The sequence below is a fragment of the Anabrus simplex genome, chromosome 2, assembly GCF_040414725.1.
Source record: "Anabrus simplex isolate iqAnaSimp1 chromosome 2, ASM4041472v1, whole genome shotgun sequence".
Classification (NCBI taxonomy): Eukaryota; Metazoa; Arthropoda; class Insecta; order Orthoptera; family Tettigoniidae; genus Anabrus; species Anabrus simplex.
The window spans coordinates 982,641,802-982,655,814 of NC_090266.1; the positions used below are offsets into that span (position 1 = coordinate 982,641,802).

The window sequence follows — 14,013 nt, forward strand, 5'->3', positions numbered from 1 at the left end:
AAAGTTCTGGACCCTAATTTCGTCACGCAGAAAGTCACCCCGGATACCACTGAATCTTAAACTACATAGTGATGATGTCCCAACTGAATTAAGGTCTCAAAAATTCAATGAGTACTTTCACTCTACCTTTAGCCCTCCTGCATCTATCACAGAACTACCACAGATCAATAGTGTCTGCAGTTACTCACTGTCACAAATATCAACGACCCCTAACGAAGTACAAAATATTCTCAATAGTCTCCCAACAAACCGCTCCACCGGGCCCAATGATATTAGCCCTATATTCCTCAAAAATACTTCTGCATCTCTCTATGCACCGTTATCTACAATTTTAAACCTGTGTATGGCTATTGGAACATTCCCCGACAGCTGGAAAAAAGCTGATATCACACCTATTTTCAAATCTGGCAACAAATATGATATCTCATCATACAGCCCAATATCTATCATTCCAATACTATCCTCTGTCCTCGAAAGAATAATCCACCGCCGACTCCTCTTTTTCACACAGCCGTACATATCTGAAGAACAACACGGATTCACTCCCGGAAAATCATGCCTCACTAACCTCACTGTTCTCAATCACCACATCATTTCAGCATTGGAAAATAAATCTCAGATACAATCTATATAGATCTGGCCAAGGCATTCGACTCAGTGGATCATGCACTTCTTCTTCATAAGCTTGCTACCAGATTTAATATCCATGGCCCCGTCTTGTCATTGATAACAAGTTTCCTCTCTGGCAGAAAACAAAGAGTGGTACTCCCTGAATCTGCCTCATCATGGTTATCTGTGTTATCAGGAGTATCTCAGGGCAGTATTCTGGGACCCCTACTCTTTGTTCTCTATATCGATGACAAAATATTTTGCACCCAAAATAGTCAGTGTTCCCTCCTCTTGTACGCCGATGACCTGAAAATCCTAAGAGAAGTGTCTACGCCTGATGACTGTGACGAATTACAGACTGTTCTCAATTCGTGTGGTGACTGGTTTAAGAAATGGAATCTTTCTCCCAATTTTAAGAAGTGCAATACAATCTCCTTTTCATTGCTAAAGCAAGGAATGAACACTGCATATACCATCCACGGAAATACATTGCAATCGGCTTCTCAGGTAAGAGACCTAGGTGTTATAATGGACTGTAAACTAACCTTCTCTGCTCACATTCACTCCATAAAATCCCGTGCTATGCGTACTCTAGGCATTCTTTACAGGTTTACTGAAATTAATGATATTAATGCCTTAAAATTATACTTTGTCTCGTATGTTTTCCCCATTATTGACTTTTGTTCCCCTATTTGGTCCTCATCTGCTATCACAAACATATCTCAACTAAACAGTATTTTTAACTTTTTCACTTTCATTGTTAAGACTCGCATTCCTGTTTTTAAGAACAAAACTAAATCTGACATTATGAACTACCTGGGTATACTTGACCTGAGGAGCCGTTTACAGTTCTCTGATCTATGTTACCTTCACAAAATAATCAATGGCTACACCAAATGTAATTCTCTTCCAGCGTACTTCCCTATACACGTTCCTCCCCGCCCTACACGCAACCGGTGCACACATCATGTGTCCCATTCGCGCCTAACCTTGCAACAACACTATCTTCCACCGTCTCCCTACTCTAGGTAATTCACTACCCGATATCGACATATTCACACCTTTCGCATCCTTCAAACAAAAAATTAAAAGATTCCTTTGAAGTCCTCTCCAGGTTTTCACTTTCTTCCGTCCCTCCAACCCTTGACCTTTCTTCTTCCTAATTTCTGAAACCGACACTTGCCAGTTACCGTTGTCATTGTTGTTACATTGTTACTGTTAAAATTGTTAATTATTGTAGTTACTTAATATTGTTGTTTATACCTTTGTTATCTTTTATACTTATTTAAACTTATTATTATTATTATTATTATTATTATTATTATTATTATTATTATTAGTGTAAAATGGCCCTCCATAGGCTGTATCTAATAATAAAAATAAATAAATAAATAAATAAATAAATAAATAAATAAATAAATAAATAAATAAATAAATAAATAAATAAATAAATAAATAAATAAAAAAGATCTGGAGTTTGCTGATAATTTGTGTCCTGTCTGAAGCACATGGTGAAATGCAAGCAAGGCTTGCAGACCTGGTAGAGAAGGGGAAAAAGGTGGGATTAACATTAAACTCAAAGAAGACCAGGGCCCTAAGGAACAACACCCATTTGTCTTCAATGATGAATCTGTCAAGCATGTAGATAACTTCACAAACTTGGGCAGTGTAGTTGCCAATGATGGAGCTACACAGGATGTCTCGCAGCGTATTCAAAAGGTCAAAAAGCAAATGGTACTTTTGTCCTGCTTTATCCGGTGTGAAAGAACAGAATATCTATCAGGACCAAACTCTGCTTCTTCCAAGATGTTGATGATGATGATGATGATGATGATGATTGTGTTTGTTGTTTAAAGGGGCCTAACAACTAGGTCATCAGACCCTAATGATACGAGGTGCAACGAAATGACACGATAATTAAAACTTCAAAATGCATCCACTGAGTAGAATCTAAAACGAATTATGATGAAAACATGACCATGAATCCAAAACAATCAGTGGAACCAATTCACAATTCCTTATTTTCAGAGATGCTTGTTGTCCAAAGGGGTCCAAGATCCAGGTCACTTGCCTCTTATAATAGTAATCAATGGTAAAGCAGAACCATTGTGTTCCTCCTACATTGGTACTAATCACAGACAATGTAGACTCGTGGTATTGTTGCATGGTGGTACTAATCACAGGCAATGTAGACCCACTGTATGTCACACACAATGGCACCACTCACAGGTAACACAAACCCATGGTGTTTTGCAGATAAGGGCAGAACTCAAAAGTGACCCACACCCATGGCTTTCCTCACGTAGTGATACTAATCACAGGCAACGTAGACAAATGGTGTTTGCCATAAGGTGATACTACTCACTACAGACTATGATACAAGCGGGCCACGTAACAAAAGTTAATTTTTGTTCTTCATGACTTAATATAAATGTCTGTTCCTGTTAGTCACCACTTTTCAACCTTAATTCGATTTGTATTATTCATTTTACACACTAAAATCAGATGGTTCAACTTCAATAATGCTTATGTACATCAGCCCATGTCGGAACACAATAACTAAGCCAACAGTATACAGATATCAGTTGATCCACACAAAGGACAACAAAAGCCTTGAAACAGAAAGACTTCCAGCTCAAGACTGTTTTAACGATCAACATTTTGCAGTTTTGTAACTTTCACCATGCTTTCTAAAAAACTTTTTACCTAACATATCATTTTATGTCTCTCATATGTTTTTAATACATCATACACGTCTTCCTGAGGATGACCAAATCGAAACATGTCTACTTATGTGTGAACTTTAGTCTTAATTGGATATAAAAAATATATAGTATTGGCTAGGAGGATAAAAATAGTTTTTGTACAATTTTGTAAGATGGTACTACTCATACGTAATGCAGACACATTCTGAACACAGTGGAACCGACCGGTGCAATGCACATTACGACATTTATCACAAGCAAGGCGCAGAATTGTAGTGTTCCTCGCACAATGGAACCACTTCTATGTAACGTAGACACATGGTTTTCCTCGCAAGGTGGTACTAGTCGCAAGTAACGTTGACCCATGGTGTTCCACACGTGACTGTACTAATCACAAGTAGTCTCATGGTTCTAATTTCATCATCCCTTGGTCTGCCCTTTTAGTTTCCCCGTATGACAGGCAGGGGATACCATGGGTGTGTTCTTCATCTGCATCCCCTACCCACAGGGGGTATGCATCTTCCAGAGTAATGTCAAATCTGTTCTATTATAAGGGTCTGAGACTTGGAAGGTGACTGAAGTAATGACCTCCAAGTTACAGACCTTTGTCAACCACTGTTTATGAAGGATTCGTAACATCTACTGGCCGGAAGTAATTTCCAACCATGAACTCTGGAGGAGGACGCGAGAAAATGAGATGGCAATATGGATAAAACAGCAGAAATGGAAATTGATCGGGCATACTCTAAATAAGGGAAATGAAGCCATTGAGAGGGAGGCAGTGGACTGGAACCAGCAGTGTAAAAGGGAGAGAGGGAGACCCAAACAACTGTGGCAAATTTCTCTACACACGGAGAAGCAATAGAAGAAGGCAAGAACTGCAGCGAGTTTTAAGAGGCTGACTGTCAACACAACCAGATGGAGATACTTTGTTGATGCCCAGTGTTCCACAAGGGAAAGCAGAAAATAAGTCGTTAAGTCAAGACTGATTAGGCTGATTTATGCTACACAAACCAACATACCAGGCAACATTTTTCACGCATTTTGCTTTTGCATGGATGTTATTGCATCTGTCATTTTGAACTCTATAATATATTTATATGTTCCCAAGACAATTTCAAATAGGACACCCTTGTCCTCCTTGGAAAAATTAGGAGAATATCCTTTCTCTGCTTCATTTCAGTCAGTTTTTAATTCCCTTTGCATCGCACACAGGCGAAGGAAAACACTGATAGCCGAGACCTGCAATACTCGCTTGTTTGTCCGATGTAGTCAAGTGCTTACATATAAACTGGGATCAAAGCTAACTACTTGATATTTGATCTTATTACATGATATTAGAATCATTCCGTATTGACGGTTTTCACTTTACAAAAGAATATATGATGTATTGAATAAGCGGATGAACTCAATTTTTTAGCTTTGTAAAGTGTATAGTCGATCTTAGTTCAGCATTATGACGCTGGTCTACTCTGAGATCATTCTCTGAACTTAGATCAAAACTAATCTCCAGTAAATTATATTTATACGATCATCCCGAGTCAAAATGATTTTTAAATCATGTGTTGGGTCCCTTTTCATTGCCAAAATGTTGTAAAGGTATTATGTACAGGTGAGCAAATAATTTTACATAGTGAAAGTGTTGGACGTACATAACATGTTTAAGTTTCCCAAATGAATAGGTATTACAGGAACGGCATAGATTTTATTACCTAAGTATAGTTTCAATGACATACAGAGAACTTAAGTGTCAACTGTATGTGATAAAAACATCAATATTTTTCCTATCTCTTATATAATACTGGTCAGTTATGAAAACTTGGTCTAATTTAAAACACACATGGTAGGCCTTTCCATTGTTATTTCCTATGGTATTTTCTCTATGTCTAAAGCAGAAGCTACAAGCCCACCTGTTTTATGCATAATGTAGTAGCAATTGCTAGCCTTGTGATAGCCACGGCCAGAACCGTAGGAATTTAGTTGTTCAAGGATTTATTTAATTTTAAAAATCATAAAATCAAGAAGGAAAACAATGCAGCAATCAATATACTTTGGGTACAAACAAAAAGATAGTACTACAGTACCAGTATATTTTAAAATACTAACACTTAATTACTAACTCCTAGAAAAATAATAATTACTATGACATACCCCAACATGTGTATGTACAACAGCTTAGCAATATTACGACACCTCCATACACTGTCCTCTTCCCTGAATGTAGATCTGATGTAAGCACATTCCTTGTTTATTACTGCTCGCTCCTCAGCAGCTGTACGAGCAGCACGAATCTGGCGAATCAAATCCCGAAGCCGCATGGGTGTTGGCATTCTCACTGCAGAAGCAAAATATTCTTATACATTTCAGAACATGCAAATCATCATTCAAAACACATTTGCATTTTTAAAGAAATTCTAGATGATTTGTAAATGAATAAATAAATTTAAATGTTAAGGTAGGTCCCTGCTGGAAACATTTAATTTTATATACAATATTTGAGGCTGTATTTTAATTTGCATTCCAAAGCAAAAGAATGCCGGTAAACATGGATATGTAACCTCATTTTTACAAAGACTGTCAAAGCTATCCGTGTGTTGACCCGTGACAAAGAATTGATTAAAATACTTTCTATAGATAGGTAGTGACATATTCTTTGACTGATCATACTTTATCTCATTTGTTTCAAAATGGGCAAATCTGTTACAACATGTATCTATGGAGTGAAATGGCAGATACACACTCAATGTATGGGTTTGCTGACAAAAGACCCATTAGCAGAAAGCGAACTTCATGCAGAAAGGAACCTCAACAATCAAGCATCTTGATCAAGAACATTTACAAAAAAATCAACAGGAATTGTGAAAAATGGTGCTCATATGAGAGGTCACTTTGATGCAACAGTCAAGTAGAGAATGGGCTGTTTATCTTGAGGAACAAGTTCTTCATAATGTGAATAGAAATTCAGCAGGGAGTACACTTTGTGATATAAAATAAAGATTGACTGAAAATTTTCATCGAAGTCCCCAACTATGGTCAATAGCTTGTTAGTGGTAAGTAGAGCCCTGCACGGGTGCGGATATCCGCGGATATTAACGGAGTTAGTATCTTGGCGGAACCAACGGGATGGCAGTGTAGATTATTTTGCTGATAATTTCTGAATAATGAAGTTTATTGATTTTCACTCAGGTATACTCTTATTTTTGTTTGCGGTTAGGCGACTCTTGACAGTGGTATGGAAGAATGGTGATTATATAGAGAGCCTTGAGACCATAAAGCCGTAAATCTGACCTAAGCTTAACTGGCACCTGTCTGCAATTAAAGAAGGAACAAAGGTCAATCCATCAGTAGTTGTCGCAAGAGAAAATCCCTCCTCAACCTGTGACTGTAGGGGTTCTGGTGCCAGATACAAGGCCTATTGTATTATGTTAACAGATCTAGCCTTTTCAATACCTTGGGTGTAGTATAGTGTATTTAAATATTTTCAATATCCACGGATAAGCATTCGCGGATACAGATAATCTTTCACGGATGCGAGTGTGGATGTGGAGCAGATGTGGATACTATTTTGTATATCCGAGCAGGGCTCTAGTGGTAAGCAGACATTGGCAATCATAATAGCTGTAACATCCTATTGATGATTGATCTGAAGGCGAAACTGAACCACAGACTTAGATTTCCTAGCCACCAGATCTCTGCCGAGCCACAACTTCCACACATCTTTCATTGTGGAATGACATGGAGCAAACCATACTTCTCCGAGTGTCACGTCACATGACTGTAGTACGAGAGTTTCTGGGTCTTGACGGTGTCGATCTATTGTTCTTTTCTCATCCGTGTAAAAATGTGTTTGTTTCATATATGATCTACCCAGCTCATCCAGAGCATATGGCGGTGGCACTATATCACAAATGTCTCAAATTATTTTCAAAGAAACTCCTGTCAGTGTCCACAATTCCAATCTGTAAAAGTGCTGATGCCGTCTTCAATGTCAAGGGTTGTCTGGAGGATGAGCATGACATAACACTTGAAAATTAAAGGCAACCATACACCCTTGTCTCACTACCCTATTTATCATCACCTCTTCTGTCATGCGAGCCCTGACTATGATGTTGGCTCTCTGTTACCAGGAGAGAATTACTACAAATCGCAGATCATTATCATCTATGCCTGAAGATTTTAAAACTTCAGTCATTTTCTCATGTCGGACCTCATCAAATGCCTTTTCAAAATTACTGAAGCAGAGGACATTATAGTTAGTATCCTGCCAGCGCAGCACAATTGGGTTTTTTTTTTTTTTTTTTTTTTTTTTTTAATATCATAGGATATAAACTTCATGGTATTTGATCAGTGTTGAATTGTGATCACAATAATAATTAAACTTATGCTTTTTGGTCCACCTTTTCAGTACCTTTAGTATTAAGAATTAGGTATTAAGATTTAAAGATTTAAAATGTAATGTAAACATTGCATGATTGAAAAGGTGGACAAAAAAAAACAAAAGTTTTTAATTATTATTACGAGGTTTTTAATAGTCTTCTAAGTGTTTAACTCATGTTCAACAGACTGAAATGCTTGTAAGTTATATTTCAGGTCCATTCTGAAAACCTAAATTGGGAGTCTGCTGATGCCTGCTTCTATCTGCCTGTAGATCTTAGCGTGAAGGATACAAAAGAGAAGCTTCAACATATGACATATGACCCTTAGGCTGATGGTGCGACAGTCACTAAACACTTTCACATTGTTTCTTCGGAAGCGTGTCAAAGGTCAACTTCAGCCAGTCGGATGGAATACAGCCACTGTCGTATACTTTATTACATAAGCAGCATAGCAGAGAGAAAGAATGTTCTCAATTCATCATGTTACTAATTCATCTAATTTCTTAATACTTCAACTATTGAAACTGAACACTATAATTCTCCAAAGGAGATTTTTATCTTAATTAAGTTGTTTATAATTTTACTGTCTTACTGTAACGTACTGACGATGACCCAAGCTGTCTAAACATGTCTGCATTGTCGATGTGACATATCAATCTCAAAGAATGAAATTTATAGTATTGAATAGGTGAATAAACCAAGTATTTTCTCAACTGTGAACTGCAGTCAATACGGACCAATAAAAAAATGAAATGGCGTATGGCTTTAGTGCCGGGAGTGTCCGAGCACAAGTTCGGCTCGCCAGATGCAGTTCTTTTCATTTGACGCCAGTAGGCGATCTGCGCGTCGTGATGAGGATGAAATGATGATGAAGACGACACATACACCCAACCCCAGTGTCAGCGGAATTAACCAATTATGGTTAAAATTCCCGACCCTGCCGGGAATTGAACCAAGGACCCCCTGGGACCAAAGGCCAGCACGCTAACCATTTAGCCATGGAGCCGGACAATACGGACCAATAAGATGAATTTTCATCTCGCGTAAAAAAAATTCTTGTCTTTCGCGATTGCCTTCTGTAGTTCGAACTTTGTGTTCCCGGGGCCACTTTCCGTGTCATGCATACCATGGTTGCCCAGCCTAGTTTCTTTGAAAACCTCCATCGCATAACACTCCCATACCTGTAGCAAACAGTCTGAGGCAGCGACGAGCTTTCCATCCTCCTTCAGGCCTTCTTGTCCGGCAATCTCCTGTAACCTCCATCTTCTTGTGCAGACAACATGCCACGTATGGTAGTTACTGTCAACTGTCAATTTAAATCTTGGGTAGTGGCAATTAATTCTTAAAGATGTTTAAATCTTGGTCAATATTAATTGACGTAACATAAAATGTTGAGCAGAAACCCGAAACATAATTGGCCGAGTGCATCCCATCTCAACAATGTTATCACATTAGTAACACAAACCCAATTAGCCATCAACTATCTCCCCATTGACCAACAGGAGGAAGTCAGATTTGAAGTTAGAAAGAAACTAAATAATATTATCAATCTGCATAAATCCAATCCAATTTCAATGCAAGTTCTAATTTTAAAACGAAAAAACAAAGGAAACGATCTTATTGTAACGAAGGCTGATAAAGGCAATGTGACTGTTGTCATGAGTAAGGAGGAATGCATTAACAAAACCAACACCTTTCTTTTCTGAAAAACTCCATCAATAAAAAATTCAAAAGAATTTAAAACATTTACTTAAAAGTCTAACCTTTCTCTTAAGTAAACAAGAAAGCACTAAGCTGATCAATATGAACCCAGGACTATGGCAAGGGCATTGCCCAAGATTCACAAGGCTGACATCCCGATGAGACCTATCATTAATTACAGACTGAGCCCTCTCTATAAAGTCTCATAGTTTATGGAACGTTTTTAAAGAAAAATTACAGGTTTCTAGCTAAAATGTCCATTAGGAACACAGTGGAATTACCTGACAACCTTAAAAAATTTAAAGTTCAACCCCACATAACCATCCATTATTTTGATATCAAGAACATGTATTCAAGTATTCCCATTAAATAAATCATAGTTATAATACATAATTTGAAAAAGTTCAGTAAAATGCGCATACAAGATATCCAGGAATTTATATCTAACCTAAAATTGGTCCTAAACAATAACTATTTCTGCTTCAAGAATACTATTTATCAACAGAATGGTTTGACCAGCCTCAGGGATCTTGGCAGAAATTTATTTGGATAACTTAGAAAACATGCTAAAATTTTTAATAAACCCATATTTAATAATATTTGCTTCTAGGCTCGCTATGTGGATGATGCGCTGACCATATTAAATCAAGACCTAGTTAATGCGACCTCTACTTTATCCAATTTAAATGCCGTAGATCCACATATCGTTTTTACACTAGTCAGAATCTCAACGAAGTCTAAATATTTTGGACTTAAACAACACTGGACATCTCAACCAGTTGTCGTATTATATTTTTGGAAAACCTACTCAAATGGCTACTAAAGGAATTCTCCCCATCATCAATCACCTTCCAAGTCAAATTAAATATCATATGATCAATAGCAAGTTGAACGGGCATAATAAACATTTTACCAATAAAATAATTAATACACTAAAAGACGCCAGCTTTCCACCTTAACCACAGAAGCAACAGACTAAAAAAACTTATCCCCCCTTTACGTTTAATAATACAAATATGTATCTAACTACCAATATCTTTGAGAAGCATAACCAATAAATTACTTTTAATAATAATAATAATAACAACTTTTCTATTTTTTTACAATGCATGCCCAATTAATCAAGGTGACAAATTTTCTCAATCAGGTGTCTATAAACTACAATGCCAAAACCATGACACCTCGTATGGAATTCAAACAGACCGAAGTTTTATGATAAGGTACATGGATGATGTTAATGCTGTAAGATATTATCGGTTTTCTGCAACAGAACAATACATGTCAGACTCCAAGCATAGGTCTACGTCTAATGACCAAGATTTAAATATCTCAAACATAGAAAAGAAAGGTCTCATGCTCAACATTTTTGAGAACTGTTATATTTATCTTGAACAGTATTTTCACCCGAATTTTAATATTAATGGAACTAATGAGAAACCCAATACTTTTTTACGTCGCAACAATACAGATAGGTTTTATGGCGACGATGGGACGGGAAAGGGCTAGGAGTGGGAAGGAAGCAGCCGTGGCCTTCATTAAAGTACGCATTTGCCTGGTGTGAAAATGGGAAACCATGGAAAACCATCTTCAGGGCTGCCGACAGTGGGGTTCGAACCCACTATCACCTGAACAGTGGATACTGGTCGCACTTAAGCGAGTGCAGCTATCGAGCTCGGTTTTCTTCCATTTGTATTGCATGGAATTTGTTATAATCATTATTAATTAAAGTATTAACAGAGAATTTCGAACTTCTAGTGTTCTACTGCTCGTTCATAATCACTTATCATCAAGCTTGCCACTCCGTTGCTGTGGAGTGCCGTGCGTGTTTGTGACATCATACGGAATCGAGCACAGTGCTCGCATGCGATTCCACGCTGATCCAAGAGACACTCACGCACAACGCTACATGATAGTCAAGCAAAACACTTAACCCACAGTCTAATATACACAGTCGCGATGCTTAGGCTCATTTTTTTCATCCATGTGACTGCAGCTACCCACGTGGCCAGCAAGCTACTGGTCTACTGGGATGTGTAAGTTGTTGTATGTTTTGCGAGGTAAATATGCGGTAATTCCATTATAGATGATTGGTTTTCTATTAAATTAACAGCTGTGAGCTTGCATCCGGGAGATAGTAGTTTCGAATCCCACTATCGACAGCCCTGAAAAAGGTTTTCCGTGGTTTCCCATTTTCACACCAGGCAAATGCTGGGGCTGTACCTTAATTAAGGCCACGGCCGCTTCCTTCCAACTCCTAGGCCTTTCCTATCCCATCATCGCCATAAGACCTATCTGTGTCGGTGCGACGTAAAGCCCCTAGCAAAAATATTAAATTAACAAGGTATTTACGAAATTACACGAAGACACCTGAGCTATCATTCTTTAGGTTTTGTAAAGCTTAAACTATTCTACAGAAAAGCTTGAACTACTGTTTACATTTTCGCATAATAGAACAATATTGTGAAGATTAGGAAATGTAACTTCAGATAAGTAGGTATTTCGTTTATCAATGATCCAGGAATGTAACTTAAAGGGAAATCCATCCAATTGGAAACTCAGTAACATTTTAACGCAAACGTAACATCTAACACGTAGCAGTGTTTTAATTGTCAATGTGTAGAAAATTCCTTGTCCAGCTCTGTGGTGTATTGGTTAGTGTGATTAGCTTCCACCCACAGAGCCCCAGGGTCAACTGAGTAGAGGGGGTTTCAATTCCCACCTCAGCTATCCTCGAAGTGTTCTTCTGTGGTTTCCCACTTCTCCACGCAAATGCAGGGATGGTACCTAAGGTCACAACCACTTCCTTCCCTCTCCCTTGTCTATCCCTTCCAATCTTCTCATCACCCACAAGGCCCCTGTTCAGCATAGCAGATGAGGCCGCCTGGGCGAGTTACTGGTCCTCCTGCCAAGTTGTATCCTCCGACCCAGAGTTTCACGCTCCAGGACACTGCCCTTGAAGCAATAGAAGTGGGATCCCTCGCTGAGTCCGAGGGAAAATTCAACCCAGGAGGGCAAACGGGTTAGAAAGAAAGAAAAAAAGAAAGAAAACAAATTGCTTGTAAATAGGAGGGGGGGCTGATTTATTGAAGAAAAATGTGAACAATAACACAAAATTATGTTTGAATCATATTGAAGAGAGCCAGTTTATGTCAGCAGAGAAGAAGAAATTAGTATGGAATGTAGTTCAGTTCCAAATAAACCTCAGCGGATTTCTTCAAAAAGGACGTTATTGATATGGGATGATCAACCCGTGTCAAGGAAGCACAACACACAGTTATGTGGCACCGACACAGATAGGTCTTTTGACAACGGTTGGATAGGAAAGGGCTTGGAGTGGGAAGGAAGCGACCGTGGCCTTAATTAAGGTACAGACTGGTGTGACAATGGGAAACCAGGGCTGTCGACATTGGGGTTCGAACCCTCTATCTCCGGAATGTAAGCTGATAGCTATGTGACCGCGCGGCTACATGCTCGATTTTCAGAGGAGCAGAAATTATCTTGTAGGAATTTGAGGAGAATTGAGAACAGGGGCTGCTGTTACAATTTTCTTGTAGGTTTAAGAAGAATGCTCCCGAGCTTGGATGTGGTGTACTGTTAATTCCCTAATGTAAATACCTGATTTTCCACATTCATGCTGTGCAGGTATGTACTAATCATTAGTTTTGAAATTATTTGTGAAACTAAGAACTGATTACATTGTGAAATTTTGTCATGTATGTTTTCATTGCCACAGAACAAAAAGCTCAAAGTACTTTGAATATTATTTGAATTGAGTTTTTATTTCATTACTAGTTTTATGATTTATGTGAAATTACCTAATTATGTTCAATAATAGGATTTCAAAAATGGCTAAGACCATAGACTTTAACTACAGTGGTGTGGTCAGTTATTCCTTCGGAAAAACTATTGTTGTCTTCCTTCGGTATTATCACGCTGTAGCAATTAGTAGTCTTATGTATCAACGTGTTTTCTTAAAATTTACAATTAATATAGTTGCTGAGGTGGTTACAGTTTATAATTTACGTGGGAAGGTGTAATCAGCTGTTGGGTAGAGAACAGATCCTCACAGAGCTTGCTGGCTGCTGCGAGCGCTGGCATCATTCCACCTGTCAACATGATGCCATTACATCACTAAGGAGCTCCGCGACTGTGTATATTAGACTGTGCTTAAACTCCAATGTAATCATGCTGACAATAATGAATATTTATCATTTAAATAAACAGTTTCACAGTATTTATATTTTAATTTGAAACATCCAATGACTCAAATATGTGTTCAAATATGTACCTAGCACATATCTAGGTTATGTTAGCTGGGTGGTCTGTAGAAACACTGCATGGTTATGCTCCAGATGCAAACCAAAGTACTGAAAACAGCTAAAATAGAAGAAAAGCTGATAGGTAAACTAAAAGTACAAACGGAAACCTTCATAGGCAAAATTGAAGTCAGCATGAAAATTATGCTTAGAAAAGAAATAAAGTCATTCAAAAAGGAAAAATTAAAAAAGCATCTACAAAGACGTACCAGAACCCTTCCAAACTCCAAACTAAGCTAGAAAAAGAACCAACACCAAAAGGTTCTTCCAAGAGTGAAGCACCAATGAAAGAGAAAATACCGCAGA

The 14,013-nt window shown here is 38.0% G+C and overlaps 1 protein-coding gene across 12 annotated transcripts in view; it reads right to left on the reverse strand.

The window, feature by feature from the left end:
• AP-1gamma (adaptor protein complex 1, gamma subunit) overlaps positions 1–14,013 on the reverse strand; it is a 792,649-nt gene that overhangs the window by 625,309 nt on the left and 153,327 nt on the right. For all 12 annotated transcript variants that reach the window (XM_067141824.2, XM_067141823.2, XM_067141830.2 and 9 more), the window contains one exon: positions 5,466–5,649. In XM_067141824.2, the coding sequence (XP_066997925.1) occupies positions 5,466–5,649 (184 nt within the window). The remainder of the gene's footprint in view (positions 1–5,465; positions 5,650–14,013) is intronic.